This window comes from Anas platyrhynchos, chromosome 27, assembly GCF_047663525.1.
Source record: "Anas platyrhynchos isolate ZD024472 breed Pekin duck chromosome 27, IASCAAS_PekinDuck_T2T, whole genome shotgun sequence".
NCBI lineage: Eukaryota > Metazoa > Chordata > Aves > Anseriformes > Anatidae > Anas > Anas platyrhynchos.
The window spans coordinates 5,857,997-5,872,128 of record NC_092613.1 but is presented as its reverse complement, the minus strand read 5'-3'; the positions used below and the strand labels follow the sequence as shown (position 1 = coordinate 5,872,128).

The following is a 14,132-nucleotide window of genomic DNA, read 5'->3' as shown; positions in this document are numbered from 1 at the left end:
ACAGCTCTGGTGACCTCGGGGTCCCCGAGACGTGGCTGAGCGCCTGGCACAGCCCAAATTAATCCTGATTGTCGCTGAGAACACAGTTATGGGGTTGTAGGATGGGCTCACAGCCTCAGAGGGCACCCAGGGCAGCTACAGCACAGCAAGGCCTTGGTGACAGCTCATCAAAAATCATCGGCGAGGCCAGGAGCCGTACCTTGAGTCCGTGGCACTCAGATCTGCCCCGTAACCATCAAACTCAGCTTTGTCCAAGGGAAAGCAGATCGGGGTAGGGACAGGCTTGCTTCCTGCCCTCATTTTCCAGCATCACCCAGCAACAAGCCCGCACGGCATGGATGGGAGCAGAGCCACCAGGCTGCCAGAGCACGGAGCAGGCAGCGGTCCCAAAACACCAGAGCTGGGGGAAGGAAGCTAGAAAGGAAGGAAAGAAGGAAAAAAAAAAAAAAAAAAAAAAAAAAAAAAAAAAAAAGAAAGGAAACTTTCACACTTACATCCAGGTAGTTCATCAGCCTCGGCACGTTGGAGCTGGTATTTCCTGCCCAGCTCCGCTTGGAGGTGCTCCGGGCCCCCCTCCGGCACCGCGCTCGCTCCCATACAGATCCACCCTTCCTCGGTAGGGTGCTGCAGGGCACGGGGATGGCCGTCCCCATCCCTGTAGGCTCGCCTCACCTTCCCTTCCCCGGGCTGCAGGCAGAGCAGGGCCAGCAGCAGCCTCCACCACGTCCCCAATGCGCCCAGCCGGTGCCGGCGCTTCCCACGCACTTCTCGCCGCGGTTTGCCACCTTACTCGGGCGCCTGGGTGCTACCAGGCCGGCCAGTTTGGTACGGAAATCAAATACGGGACAGCCGATAAGAAGCACGATTCTGTTGTTTTCCAGAGGCTAAGGTATTTTCTCTTTCCACTAGCTCAGTCTTTCCAGGAAACAAAGGCGATGTGTGCCTTCGTATCACATGGAAATTCCCGACACTGCCGACCTTCCTTCAACCTCTCCACGCAGCCAAAATTTAGTGAAGTGGTGCCACAGCCTGCAATATTTCTCCTGTGCGAGCCCCCGGCACGTTTTACATCCTACAGCTGGCACCAAGCAGTAGGGGCCATTCATTTCGGCACCATTCTGAGCCTCCTGGGCAGCAGCGCGTGGCCCTAAAACATCTCCCTTCCCTGGCATTTGTCCTTTCTGCCCCTTCTGCCCCTCGGTGCCCTATAGCCCTGCCAATGCCCCCCGAGGAAAGCAAGAGTGGAGCTAGAAATCGCTCAGCAGAGCAGCCCTGGAAGGCATTTTACTCACCCAGCTCCAACCACTCAACCAGCCCCAAAAGACCAAAGATTATCCCCGGCAGCTCGTTAGCCGTTACCCCAAGGATGCTCAGGTGCGTTAGGGACGATGGGTCCCCACAATGACCGTCCCCATATCCCCAGCAGCCTCATCTGCACGGGCAGTGGTGCAGATTTTTTATCCTTTTTTTTGGGACAAGCCCTAAGCCTTTTAGGGCCAGCACACGGGGCTGTGCTGCCGGAGCAGCTGCGGCTCCCCGAGCCCTCCACGCTTTGTTGCGCGGCGCAGAAATGCCCTTCCCTGCGATCTGCTCCTGCCTCATCTCCATATCGCTGCGCTCAGCCTGTGTCAATATTTTGACACAAAGCACGGAGGAGTTTGTGTCCTTTCTCTGCTGAGATGACAGAGCTATTAATATATCTGATAACGAGCCCCGGTGATAAAGAGCTTCTAAGAAACAAGTCTGGATCCCAGGAAAGCGGTGTTACCCGAGCCTCCGGCTGCTCTCCTCTTGCTGCAGAAGACGCTGCCGGCTCCCAGGTGCCAGGACCGGCTCCTTCTTGCCCCAGCCCACGCCTCCCAGTGCTCTGGCTGTTGCCTTACCTGATCAAACAGGATTTAGGGTCATTTGGACAGCACGGCTAACCTCAGCTGGGCTCGTATCCCACTCTGACCTCACCACGGGTGTTTTCTAAGCCATATCCAGAGGCACAGGAGGTTGCTCACTCCCCGCACAAGTCCCTGGGGAGGTTTTTGATGCCCAGAGCAAGAGGCACGGAGGTGGGGAGCACCTGGCCCTGCTGCTGGGGCTCGGCTCTTTGGTCCCCAGTTGCTCACATGCACGCACGGCTGCACCAGTACGGAGCAGGTCTGGTTTTGGGGAACCCCTCGGGGAACCCCTCTCCCTGGGGCTGTGTTTGCTGTTTGACACCAACACCAGCTGTGTTTGAGACCCCCCCAGCTGAGCTGCAAAACCTCACGGAGGGGCTGGGCACCCTTGCACCCAGGCGCTCAGCAGCACGGCCTCCAAGCAGGAGCTCAGGAATTCCCTACGGATAAAGGCTGAGACTGTCCCAGCAGCTGCCGGGGGCAGGCAGCACGCTGGAAGCGCTGGGTTTGAACAGGGACAGCTCTCCTGCTGCTTTCCCCGTGCTGACTTTGCAGAAAGCTGCCCAGCAGCGTGGCGCTTTGCTTGCTGTCGGAGACACACGAGCCCTCGGCTGGTGCCCAGCAAACGCAGCGCAGAGGCACTTGCAGGTGCTGTGGTTTATTGGCAACGGGAGACAGAGAACAACCTCACACAGAAACCTTGGAGAGGCAGAGGGCACGAAAGGGGTCAAAAAGCCCCATAGGGACCCCACAGCACTCCAGCAAGGCTCGCTGGATTTCACTGCCTCCTCCTCTCCGCCGATGGGGCGAAGCCGACGCGGTTTTTCGCCATGTCGAAGACGGTGTAATACTCCTTGAGGAAGACGTCACCCAAAATCCAGAGCGGCTGCCCATACTGGGAGCCCAGGTAGGTGGCCTCGATGCCAAGGGTGCAGTAACCATTGCTCTGCAAAGGGGGAATAACGGGGAGTCAGGGCCTAGGAAAGCTCCAGCACCCTGCAGCGGGGTGGGATTGCTCGTACAGGGAGGGAGAGCATCACCATCCCCCCCCCAAAAAAAAAACACCAGGTCCTTTCCCTTCGGGACCCAGCAGGGTGAGGCTGCTGGCTGATACATACGTTGAGGACGTAGGCAGAGGGGCGCAGCGGGAGCGCCGTGCCGTTGATGACGAAGGTGATGGTGGGCAAGCTGTGGATCTGGCTGCATTCAACGGCGTACTGGGGAGAGAAGGTGGCAGGGAGCTCAGGGTGACGGGGAGCTTAGGGTGATGGGGAGCTCAGGGTGACGGGGAGCTTGGGGTGATGGGGAGCTCACGGTGATGGGGAGCTTGCTTAGGGTGATGGAGAGCTTAGGGCTGGAGCAGCACCGACCACAAGAGGTGCGCAGAGCCCTGGCCGTGCACCAGGCTGCCTCCAGCACCGTGCTCTGCAGACACCGTGTTTTTTTTTTTGCAATATCTGTTCAAACCCAGAGTTTCTGGCTTTCTCACAACCCTCCCCTGCTCCGTGCCCACCTCCGAAGCCAGCCCTGCACTTACCCCGTAGCTGGTCTCCTGGGCGCCCACGGCCTGCAGGAATCTGTTCAGGTACTGCTGGGGCACCGTGAGCAGGAACGTCCCCGTGTCCACGATGGCCTGGCAGCCCCGGCTGCACCAGCCCGTGGGCGACCCTCCGATGGCAAACCTGGGGGGAGAAAAGGAAGAAAGGAGTCGCTTTAAGCACCCACGGGCAGCACAGCCCATCTTGGCTGGGTCCGAAAGCCTGGGAGCCTCCGAGATGCAAAACTCAAGGCTGGGTTTCCCGAGTGGGTGATGCCCGGCAGGGACGAACGCAACTCACTCGTTAATCGCCACCTGCCAGTACAGCTCCTGGGTCACCGGCGCCCACACGATCTCCCCGGTGTACAGCCTCTTGTCCACTCCTCCGAGGATGAGCTCCCCCCCGTAGTTGTAGGTGGGGTGGCTGCGAAAACAGCGGGGTTAGGGCGGCACAAGGAGATCCAGAAAGCCGCGATGCGCACGGGTCAGAGGGATAAATTCCCGAGGGAGCAGCGTGGGGACAATCGGAGGGACACACGCACGGACGTGGGACCTGCAGGAGGGTTTTACCGGGAGAAGTAGAAGCTGAAGATGGGCTGGGTGAGCTGGTTCTGCTGCAGCATGCCCTGCAGCACGGTGGGCGTCCCTCCCACGGCCAGCGAGGGGTAAGCCATGCCCATGATCCCGTCGAACTGGGCATAGTAAAAGGGCTCGGAGGGCTCGTTCTTGCTCAGCCCGAACTCCTGGTGTTTGACCTTGATGTTCTGGATCTGGAGGGGAATGGGGTGCCACGTCAGCCGTGGTGGTGCAAAGCCAAAGAGTGCAAGCCCGGGGAGCACACGGCAAGCTCACAGCTGGTGGAAATAGCACCGGGCACCTGGAAAAACCACTAGGAATCATGCTAAAAAAAAAAAAGATAGAACCCCAGCTGGGTAACTAAAGGGCTCAATAACCCCTTTATGCTGCTCCTACCCATCTCAGGACCTGGTTTGTGCAAATCTTGTCTACAAGAGACACGAGACCTGCCCGAAAGCCACCCCCCAGGCTCTTTCCATCGGGGAACTCCGCCGGAGCAGGGCTGCGCCCACCTTCAGCGTGTCGTAGCCCAGCTGCACCGTCAGCGAGCCGCTGCCGTAGCTCAGGGTGTAGGTCCGGCCGTTGTTGACGAAGGTGGAGGAGGCGCTGGGGTCGAACGTGGCGTGATTTTCTGCGTGAGAGAGGAGGTGAGGGAGCTCCTGGGGATGCCACCATCCGATATCACACCGGGGGGGCTGCAGGATGACGCCCAGGGAGGGAGCAGGGCGGGCTGGGGATCTGCCCTGCGGCTGTTTCTAAGGTTTTGCATCCCTGCTTTGTCTGCATCCCCTCGAGGGAATGACCATAACCCCGTCAGGTTCCCAGTGTGAGCTCTTAAATCCCCACGGCTGCCCCGCAGCCAGCGAGTGCCAGTGGATGAGACCCACGGGAGAGCGGGCACCGACTCTGCTCTCCCCTTCCTCCATCCATGGAGAGCCAAGCACCAGCGCTGTGATTTCAGCACCCTGAGGACACCCGCAGAGATTTGGACACCGTCATTAGCCAGCCACATAAAGGAACAGGCTCCGTGTCCTCAGAAAGCCCCAGAAAGGCACCGGGGATACTTTTGGGGCTGCCGTGGTGATTTTTCCCGTGTGCTGGGACTATGCTGTGCTCCGGGGGCTTTGTGCAAGGCAAGCATCGCCCCTGCTGGTACTCACTGCAAGCCGCCGTCTGGCACAGGGTGGAGGGCACCCAGAGGTTGGAGGAGCCGGTGTCGAAGAGCACCAGGAAGCTCTGCGGGGGGGTCCCGAGGCTGATCTCCCCGAAGAAGGAGGACTGCGGATGAGAGGCACGACGTCCCCACGGCCCCGGGACAGGTTTTCACCTCCCAGCCCCGTGTTGGGACCCAACACTTGTCAGGGATGCTGGAAAACCCAGGCTCAGCCTTACAGCAGCACGGTAGGAGGGAGGGACTGAACGCCCACCCTGCTTTTGCTCCCAGATAAAGTGACATGAAATATTTCTTTTGGTGCAGAGAGAAAAGCGGAGATTTTCGGGCTGCTGACTCAGCTGGGAGAAAACTTGTCTAAAATCTCACGTAGAAGCTTAAAAAGGAGCGAGACGAAGAAATCTCACGGCCCTGGAGGCCCACGGGCAGACAGCTTGCTCCGACAGCTGGAAGCGAAGGGGGACCTGTACTCACATCCAGATGGCTGGCCATGGGCTCGTGCACGAGGTAGCTCCGACCGAAGTGGTATCTCCTGGCTGGGTCATGCTTCATTTTCTTCAGGTAGTCCTTCAGCACGCCCGCCTCCCTCATCAACTCCCGTGCGGACTTGTATTTCCTCAGCTGGATCCTGCACAGAGGGAGAAATTAAAAAATAAATTAAAAAGCAGGACATCAGGAGGCTGGGCATTTTCAAATGATGCCTCCTCCAGGAGCCGTGAGCCCTCTGCTCGGCTGCTGGGTGCTTCTCCAGGGTCCCCTCCTGGCCAGGGGCGCATCCTGGGCTGGTGCTGGTGCAGGACGATGGCTTATGGCGAGGCACGAGGCCAGATGCGCACGAAAACACCTTATCCTCGGGTAGCACAGCACACGGGGGCTACAAACCCAGCCGGGCTCTGCTTGCTGAGCTCTCCCCGCTCCCCCAGACCCACCTCACCACCCCCTCCGAGAGCTGGAGGCACAGCACGGCCAGGACGAGCCACTTCATGGTGCGGGCACCCCCGGCTCCGCGCATCCCCTCCGCAGGCTGCAGCAGCTGGGTGAGCCACCCGGGCTCCCCGGCTTTATAACAGCCAGCAGTGACCCCCCCCCTTATCTGCTGACCTCTGTTTTCCATTAGCAGAACCCGTAACCCCGGCTTGAAGGGTTTCTTTGTATTTGGGGCCACGAGGAGCTGGGGAATTTTGTGTCCTTAGCGAGGCGCCCAGATGAGAACAGAGCGACTCGCGCCTTCAGTGGCCACATCAAAGCATCGCCAGCGGTTAAGGGGCCACTTCTTATCGCAGCGGGGAGAGGAGTTATCAAAAAGTCAGCACGCTGGAGCCGTTTTCTCTCAAACCTGTTCCACCTTGCCCAAAACAAAGGCGCTCACAGCTCGCAGCGCGGGGAGGAACCTCGGGGCTCTTTTGCCTCCCTTTCAGCCACCCCGGCAGACCCAGCTCTGCCACGAGGAGCTTCTGGCGTGGAGGAGCAGCGGGTGCTGGAGCCGAGGCTTTTCCAGAGCTGGTCGCAGACCTGTGCTGCTCTGCTGCCCACCCAGGGGCTCGGTGAGCCCACCAGGTTCCTTCTCCTGCCCCCTCCTAGGTGGCCTCAGCGCCCTTCTGCCTCCTGCTCCGTCCTTCTCCGCTCCTTCAGCAGCTTCAGAGTCCTCCGCTGCCCAAGTCCAGCTGATTTCCATCTGCTTTCACACTGGTTAGGACAAAAATCACTTAAAAAAAAATAAATATATATATATGAGGAACAATGGATGGGCTTCATACTGGGTTGAAAAGAAGCTGTAGTGCTTGCTACCTGCCTCAGGGACAGCTAACGCCCTGCGGAGGGAGAGCTCCGGGGCATGAAGATGCAGCTTCACACGTGGGGTCCTCACCCCGGCACTGAAGGTCAGGAAATTGCTGGTTTGCTTTTTTTTTTTTTCTTATTATTATTTTTTTTCCCTGTGAAAAAAGAGACCCACAAATGGATCTCCCAAACGGCCAACAACCAGAGCAAATGGACCAAAGCGTTTGGGGTTATCACCTAAATATTTTCTAGCAGCGGGAAAACTGAGAAGTTTTGGATAAAGCCGCACCTATGGGACTTCCTACAGGAGCACGGGTGGCGGTACGTGACCGGGTGACACCGGGATGTCACCCCAGGGCAGTCGGTCCCCATGGGGGCAGCTGAACCCTGCGTCTTTTTGTGACTCTGCCCAGAAGCGTGCGGGCAGCTGCTGAGCACGATGCTTTACCCCATTAAAGCATCCTGGGGGATAACCAGGTGGGGAATCCCACAGCTACATAACCACTCTCCGTGACATCCAGCATCCCCCCCTGCTAAAAAACAATTTGTGTTGAGCTGAACACAACTCACATCCTCGCCCTGCCCCTGTGCCATCCTGCAGACTCGCCCGCGGCACCAGGACACCTCCAGGAGCCGCAGCAGGGCCTGGCCAAGACAAACCCAGCCTGGAGGGGATGACCCCACAGCTCAGCATCCCGTGCCCCCCCAGGACCCTGCGCCGAGCAGCCCGGCTCCTCGCTGCCCTCCGTTATCAGCCGCGGCGCTCATCCCGTGTCGGCGCTGTGCACATATTTCACTCTCCCGGGAGCACAGGGAAGCGCGTGTCCTTTGCTGGATATTGAGACTGTAGTAAAGCAATTATCTTGTTTGCCAGCAGGATTGATAGAAAGATCAACTTATTAAGATTGGATAAAAGGCAAATTCTGGCTGAAAGCAAAGATCGGTTATCAAAACGTCAATATACCGAGTGTTATCTGCAGGTCCCCACGGGGACTCGGGCTTGCCACCAGACAAAGGAATAAGGTGCCCTCTACAGCATGCACAAACATTCTACTTTTGGCACTTTTTGACCCCAAAAAATGTTAGATGGGGCTTGTTTGCTGAGGGATTTAGGCAAACCAGGGGGTTGCAGCTTCTGACATCGGTGGCCGTGTGTCCTTGCACGGGGCAGCCCTCACCTGCACTGCTGGGCACAGGGCATCTCCTCTCAGCAGGATCTGACCGTGTCCCTCTTCTCACTTCTGGTTTCCTTTCCAAAAGCGTTGGTGTAACATCCCAGCTCAGCCACGAGCCCTGCCAGCTCCTTGCAGAGCAGACAGCGGAAATCCACAGCCCTGACAGTGCAAGAACAGCAAGAGAGGAGCCATCAGCAGGTGTCCTGGCCACCCCAAACATTTCAAGCCTGAGATGTTCGTTTGCCTAACGCCTGGCCGCTTTCTAAGATTCCTTTAGCTAAATAACAAGGGCCCTTGTGCCCTTGTGCTTGGTTTAACGTGGAGTCTGCCTGGAGCAGTTGGCTGTTTTCATCTGCTCTCATTGAATATGAGAATTCATATTCATATTCTCATATGAATATGAGAATATTCTCAGGCTCGTTTGTACCAAGAACAGGAAAATACACATTATGAAAAAAAAAAAAAGCACACGTGCTTTATCTTACTTTTACGGACTTTTATTTCTTTGTAGTGCCCTTTGGAAAGAAAGCAATTTCCAACAGAGCCGTCTAAGTAAAGGGGGTTTTGCAGGGAAGGAGATGCTCCAGCACGTGGAGGCGCGAGGAGCTGGGACATGGAGCCAGGGCGAGCAGCGACGGGGTCAGCGGGGTCCCCGGGGCTGCTCACACAGCGGTGGCGAAGCCCACTTGGTTGTTGCCCATGTCATAGATGGAGTAGTAGGACCTCAGGAAGACGTCACCAAGGATCCACAGCGGCTGCCCGTTCTGGGAGGGCAGGTAGGTGGACTCGATCCCGACGGTGCAGTAGCCGCTGTTGCTCTGGTGGGAGGAAAGATCCGTGCTGGAAAACGCCAGCTCCGAGCTCTCCCCACCCACGGGGGTCTCTCAGCAAGGCTGTGACCACCGTGCCCCCCTCCAGCCCCCCGCTCTGCCTCATCCCTTGGGGCTCAGACCCCACTGGGAGCAGCACCGGGGTTTAGGATGGGGGGCGAGACGCCGTACCTGGAGCATGTAGGCGGAGGGAGGCAGGGGGAAGCTGGTGCCGCTGATGACAAAGGTGAGGGTGGGCATGCTCCCGATGTTGCTGCAGCTCGCCACGTACTAGGGAGAGAGAAAACCACGGCTGGTTTGTAGCCAGGGGGCTCCGTGCATCTGCTGGGACACGGGTGACAGGCTCCCAGCACGAGCTGCCACCCCCAAACCCAGGAAGGCAGATTTTATCAGATCCGTCATTCCCTCCGCCGAAATTAGAGGTAAAATGGGATTTCCGATGCCCCTCCAACCCAACTGCCTGCTTGTGCCAGATGCACCCAACTTATCCAGCCCTCCTGTTGCCCAGCCTGCTCTCACCTGGCCGTCGCTGTCAGCCTGAGCCCCGATGTACTGCATCAGCTGGGTGAAGACCTGAGTGGGGACGGTGAGGAGCGAGGTTCCCGTGTCGACGATTCCCTGGCAGCCCTGGCTACACCACCCGCTGCTCTGCCCACCGATGGAGAAGCTGCGGAAGGAGAAGACAAAGCGCTCGTAAAATGCGCCCTGACCTGCTGCAGGATGAACACGGGACAGGAGCACGAGAAATGATTGAATTCTGCCTCCACAACCTGCACCATTAAAGGCTGGTTTTCTCTGGTTGCACATAAGCAGAGTGAAGATGAGACCCCAGAGCCCCAAAAAGGCTAAAAGCTGAAATCTTCGAAGCCACCAGAGATGGCAGAAAGGTTCCCCTGGTGGCTGCAGATCTAAGAGAAGCAAGAGGAAGCTAGAGAAAGCAGCATCTTACTCTTCGATCCCGATCTGCCAGTAGCCAGCCTGGGTGACGGGGGTCCAGGTGATCTGCCCCGTGTACAGGTTGGGGTCGACGCCTCCAAAGACGAGCTCTCCGCCCTGGCTGCCCTCCTGCCTGCGGGAGGAAGGCACAGGGACACACTCGGGTGTTTGCAGCCATCGGTGGCCACCTTCTGCTAGCCTGGTGCGTGCCAGCGAGTGGAACAGGGAGGGGAAAAGGTTGAACAGGGAGGAGAGCAGGAACAAAGCGCGAATTTCCAGCCCCCAATGAAGGTTTCACGAGATTTGCAACAACAAAAATAAAGGGAGAGCACAAAGGCTGCACAAAGTGGAAGGAAAAAAGGGGAAGGGGTGCATCCTTACCCACTCAGGTAGAAGCTGAAGATGGGGGAATCCAGCAGGCTTTGCTGCAGCATGCCCTGCATCACCGTGGTGGCACCGCCGGCAGAAAGGGAAGGGAAGGCCAGCCCCAGGATGCCATCGAACGGGGCGTACACAAAGTTGGTGCCAGGCTCCGTCTCACTCAGGCCGAACTCCTGGTTGGTGATGGAGAGGCCTTGGATCTAGGGGGGGGAGAGAAAAGGGGCAGAGCTCACCTGAGAGCACAGCCCAGGGCAGCGGGACCCCAGGAGGCAGCGGGACACTGGGCTACGCAGCGGGGCGGCGAGCCAAAAGCAGTACAAATACCATGTGTTACGCACAATAAGGGACTGTTAGAGCCAAGCCATAAATTTTCCCCTTTTTGCTCCCGAGGGAAAACCCCAGAAGCAATCAACCTGCTTTTTTTCCGGGTCCGCACTCTCATCCCAAGGGCGCACAGGGAACCGGGGCGCCCCTCGCTCCCCCCCCCCCCCGCCACGGTGTCACTCACTGTGACCGTGTCGTAGCCGAAGATGCCGGTGAGGCTGCCCGTCCCGTACTGCAGGGAGAAGTACTCGTCCTGGGTTGAAAACGTGGAGGACTCGTTGGGGTTGAACAGGTTGTGGTTGGCTGGATTGGGAGAGCAAAGCAGAAGGGTGACGGCTCCAGCCGGGGGCTGCTTTTGATAAAACAAGCAGTAAGGCAAGCCCTAAATACAATAGTGGCCAAAAGAAGCATCCCCCGACTTGACTAGGACCTCTGAAGTCTAGGATCCGATGGGATCACCCACCCTCAGCCTTTTTTTTTTTACCACCCAGGAGCTACTCACTGCAGGCCTGGCTCTGGCACAGGGTGGAGGGCACCCAGAGGTTGGAGGAGCCGGTGTCGAAGAGCACCAGGAAGTTCTGGGGAGGGGTCCCGATGCTGATCTCCCCGTAGTAGGACATCTGGAGGAAAGGGGACACTCCTTGCATCCCATCCTCAGCCAACAAACAGCACCACGAGGTGCGCTTGCTAAATCTCAGCCCCGCTGGCATTTCGGGACGGGGGTTTCCAGCACCGCTCCATGGGGCTGGAGGGTCCGCCAGGGTCAGTGCTCTGCTCCCTTGGCCATTTGCACCACCTCGCTCCCAGCAAGGGGGGGTTAAAACAGCCGCACACATTAAGCCTGGAGCACAGCATCGCTCTTTGCTCGGGCTCTCCCCCCAAGCACAGCTCCCGGTGGCACAGAGCTGGCAGCAGCTGTGTTTGGGAGCTGCTCAGGGCGCACGGAGCCTTCCCTCAGTGCCCCACGAGCTGCTTTGGGTGTGTTTCCAAAACAGAAATCAGCACACAGCTGAGCAGCTCCATCTGCACTAACAGAAATGTTTCCTCTTTCCCTATGCAGCCACGAGAGCGGCTGCCGAAATAAATATTGAGCTTCAAGGTCCTACAAGGAACTTCCCAAACGTCTCTCTCTTTTCTCATTTCGGTTTTCCCGTCTCTCCTCTCCCTTAATTTAAGCAATGAGTGGATGCTCACCTCCATGCTGTTGGACAGGGGCTCGTAGATGCTGGAGAAGCTGCTGAAGAACTTGTAGGCAGGGTCGTGGTAGCGGTGCTGCTGCAGGTACTCGTGGAGCACCCCCTTCTCCTTCATGGCTTCCCGTATGGACTTGCCTTTCTTCAGAGGAATCCTGCACGCAACGAGCAAAATCGCCAGGTCAGTGTGGGGCAAAACAAGCCTCCACCTCTCCAGCTCCTTCGATTTTATTCCTCTATCCATCTTTTCTGCCTCCGTCCCCTGCCTGCCCCATCTCCTGTGGGCAGATTTGCTCTGATCAGCACATCCCTGGAGGGAGGTGACCCAGTCCTGGCCACGGGAAGAGTCCTGGGCTTTGGATCCTGATCCCTTCAACTAATGAAAAATGAGTTTGACATCAGGCCTGCCTTGGCCATGACTTCTTGGGATACAGTGAGCTGCACTGTGAAATGCAATTTATTATTTTTTAATGTGAAAGCCAACCCAATATGACCATGGTCTAAGGAATTCTCCACAATACTAAGCACTGGCCCCAGATAAAACCTAAGACCCCCAACAGATTTCCCACCGCCGCCCTTCCTGACTTTGCCCCCATCCTATTACGACCCTGATCCTGAACCACGACCGAGGTTCCTCCGCGCTCACCTCAGCAGCCCCTCGGAGAGGTGCAGGCACACCAGGGCAAGGAGCAGCCACTTCATGGTGATCTTCCCTTTGCTGGCAGCTTCCGAGGAGACCTTTGAAGCCCCACAGCACACCCTTATATACCCCCAAACGCTCGCTATCTCCCTGCATCAGGGTCCCACGCATGCCTGAGGTTTATCAGCGCACCCAAAATATTTGCACGAGACTTTCCCACAGCGCTAAGGAATATTTTGAAAACTCTGAAGTCAAACACCAGTGGCTACTGCCATTGTACCTACAAGCTATTTTTTGAAAAACAACGGTGAAAAAAAAGAAAAAAAAGCCGATAAGAACAACTTCTTGGGAATAATCCAAACCTGCAAGAGTCGAGTTCGCGGCTACTCAACTCCTTTTGGATTCGATAGGGCTATCAAAGACTTCCTTGAAAGAGAAATGAAAAAGGGTTTCCAGGAAGAGGCTGGAAAGATTAACATGGGTTATCAGCAGTTGTGTTATCTCCTGTTTCCATTCCCGCTCTTACCTCTAGCACGTTAGAAAGTCCCAAAATGACCCTGGATGAGAGAAACCCACGGGCTTGCAGAGGAGACTCCATGCACGAAGGATTGCGCTCTTAGGACGACACAGAGGGCCCTGTTAGTGGTTTTTAACTGGGCTCCTGCTGGGGATGAGCTTTCAGGAGGGACTTCCATGCACCGAGGGGTTAAGCTGTGCACGTTACCCCACAACTCACTCCTCTTTGCTATAATTTGGACAAAAAGCGGTGGCAGAACCCAAGGCACCTTCGTGCTTTCCTCCTGACGCTTGTCTCGATGGAAGGCTGGTCCACGAGGACCCGCCAGCGATGGCTGTGCCCTAAAAAAAAAAGATCCTGCAGAAGACTCGGTGGTTTCAGAGCCTCAGCCAAACATTTCTGCACCGAGCTCAGTCCCCTGCTCAAACAAACGTGAAGCTACGGAGTTATCCCACAGAGGGAACCCCTGGCCACCAGCCAGCAGAGGTTAGGATAAAGGCATCTGCCTGCGCACAAGTTTCTAATTTTATTTCCCAAATTTATTGCATTTTGCCCTATTTTTTTTTTTCTGTTCCTAAAGGCCACGTTGAATTATTTCCTTTCTAGTTTCTTCAAGCTGCCCAAGAGGATGTTTTTGACCACCAGCAGCAGTAAGCAGGAGCTGCTCCACCCTGGGACACACATTTACCCCTCCCTGGGGCAAAAGGAGAAAGAATAGGGTCGTGGGGAGCTGTCTGCAGCATCAGCCCTCTCCCCCTCAGCAGTTCAGTTTAGGAACACATCATGTGTCAAATATTTCGTGTCCTGGCTTATTATCAGAAGGACAAAATATCTTTTAACTCAAACATTATCTTATCACCGAGGATTGGCACAAACAGCAGCAACTGTTCTCCCCCTGGCCAAAACAACAGGGGGACAAAAAGGACACGACTGACCGGCGACGTGAGGTGACCAAACCTTCCACGGGGAGCTAATTGCTCTTTTATTTAACCTGTGTCTCACCTTTGGAGTCCACAAGAGCAGGGACAAGGCACCCGGCTGTGCCTGGTCACGATGGGAGATGCATCATTTACTGTCACCTTTAAAAAATGTGGTTTTAGTAAAGAGGTCGGCTGGGGGTGGGTTACCACCGACAGGAATCGCTCAGAGGTGGGTAATTTCCCTTATAGAACTGTGACAGAGTT

The 14,132-nt window shown here is 56.7% G+C and overlaps 2 protein-coding genes across 2 annotated transcripts; both read right to left on the bottom strand.

Moving 5' to 3' along the window:
* Positions 1-2,531: 2,531 nt before the first annotated feature.
* On the bottom strand, positions 2,532-8,478 carry LOC101792780 (pepsin B). Its single transcript, XM_013103310.5, has 9 exons — positions 6,103-8,478; positions 5,648-5,801; positions 5,163-5,280; positions 4,515-4,633; positions 3,997-4,196; positions 3,728-3,850; positions 3,427-3,571; positions 3,008-3,106; positions 2,532-2,835 (listed from the first exon to the last, which is right to left on the bottom strand). Exons 1-9 carry the CDS (start codon positions 6,285-6,287, stop codon positions 2,668-2,670), a joined length of 1,311 nt encoding a protein of 436 aa, XP_012958764.4. The 5' UTR covers positions 6,288-8,478; the 3' UTR covers positions 2,532-2,667.
* Positions 8,479-8,618: 140 nt separating this feature from the next.
* Positions 8,619-12,728, bottom strand: LOC101794692 (gastricsin). Its single transcript, XM_027445166.3, has 9 exons — positions 12,438-12,728; positions 11,793-11,946; positions 11,101-11,218; positions 10,783-10,901; positions 10,275-10,474; positions 9,907-10,026; positions 9,477-9,624; positions 9,129-9,227; positions 8,619-8,945 (listed from the first exon to the last, which is right to left on the bottom strand). Exons 1-9 carry the CDS (start codon positions 12,491-12,493, stop codon positions 8,790-8,792), a joined length of 1,170 nt encoding a protein of 389 aa, XP_027300967.3. The 5' UTR covers positions 12,494-12,728; the 3' UTR covers positions 8,619-8,789.
* Between the last annotated feature and the right edge of the window lie 1,404 nt (positions 12,729-14,132).

Excerpts from the sequence above, each read along its gene's own strand:
- LOC101794692 (XM_027445166.3), bottom strand. The coding sequence starts at position 12,493 with ATGAAGTGGCTGCTCCTTGCCCTGGTGTGCCTGCACCTCTCCGAGGGG. Across the intron at positions 11,947-12,437 it reads CTCTCCGAGGGGCTGCTGAG|GATTCCTCTGAAGAAAGGCA; the intron begins GTGAGCGCGGAG and ends CGTTGCGTGCAG. Across the intron at positions 9,625-9,906 it reads TGGCAGATCGGGATCGAAGA|CTTCTCCATCGGTGGGCAGA; the intron begins GTAAGATGCTGC and ends CTCCTTCCGCAG.
- LOC101792780 (XM_013103310.5), bottom strand. The coding sequence starts at position 6,287 with ATGGAAAACAGAGGTCAGCAGATAAGGGGGGGGGTCACTGCTGGCTGT. Across the intron at positions 4,634-5,162 it reads GTGCCAGACGGCGGCTTGCA|AAAATCACGCCACGTTCGAC; the intron begins GTGAGTACCAGC and ends TCTCTCACGCAG. Across the intron at positions 3,572-3,727 it reads TGGCAGGTGGCGATTAACGA|GTTTGCCATCGGAGGGTCGC; the intron begins GTGAGTTGCGTT and ends TTCTCCCCCCAG.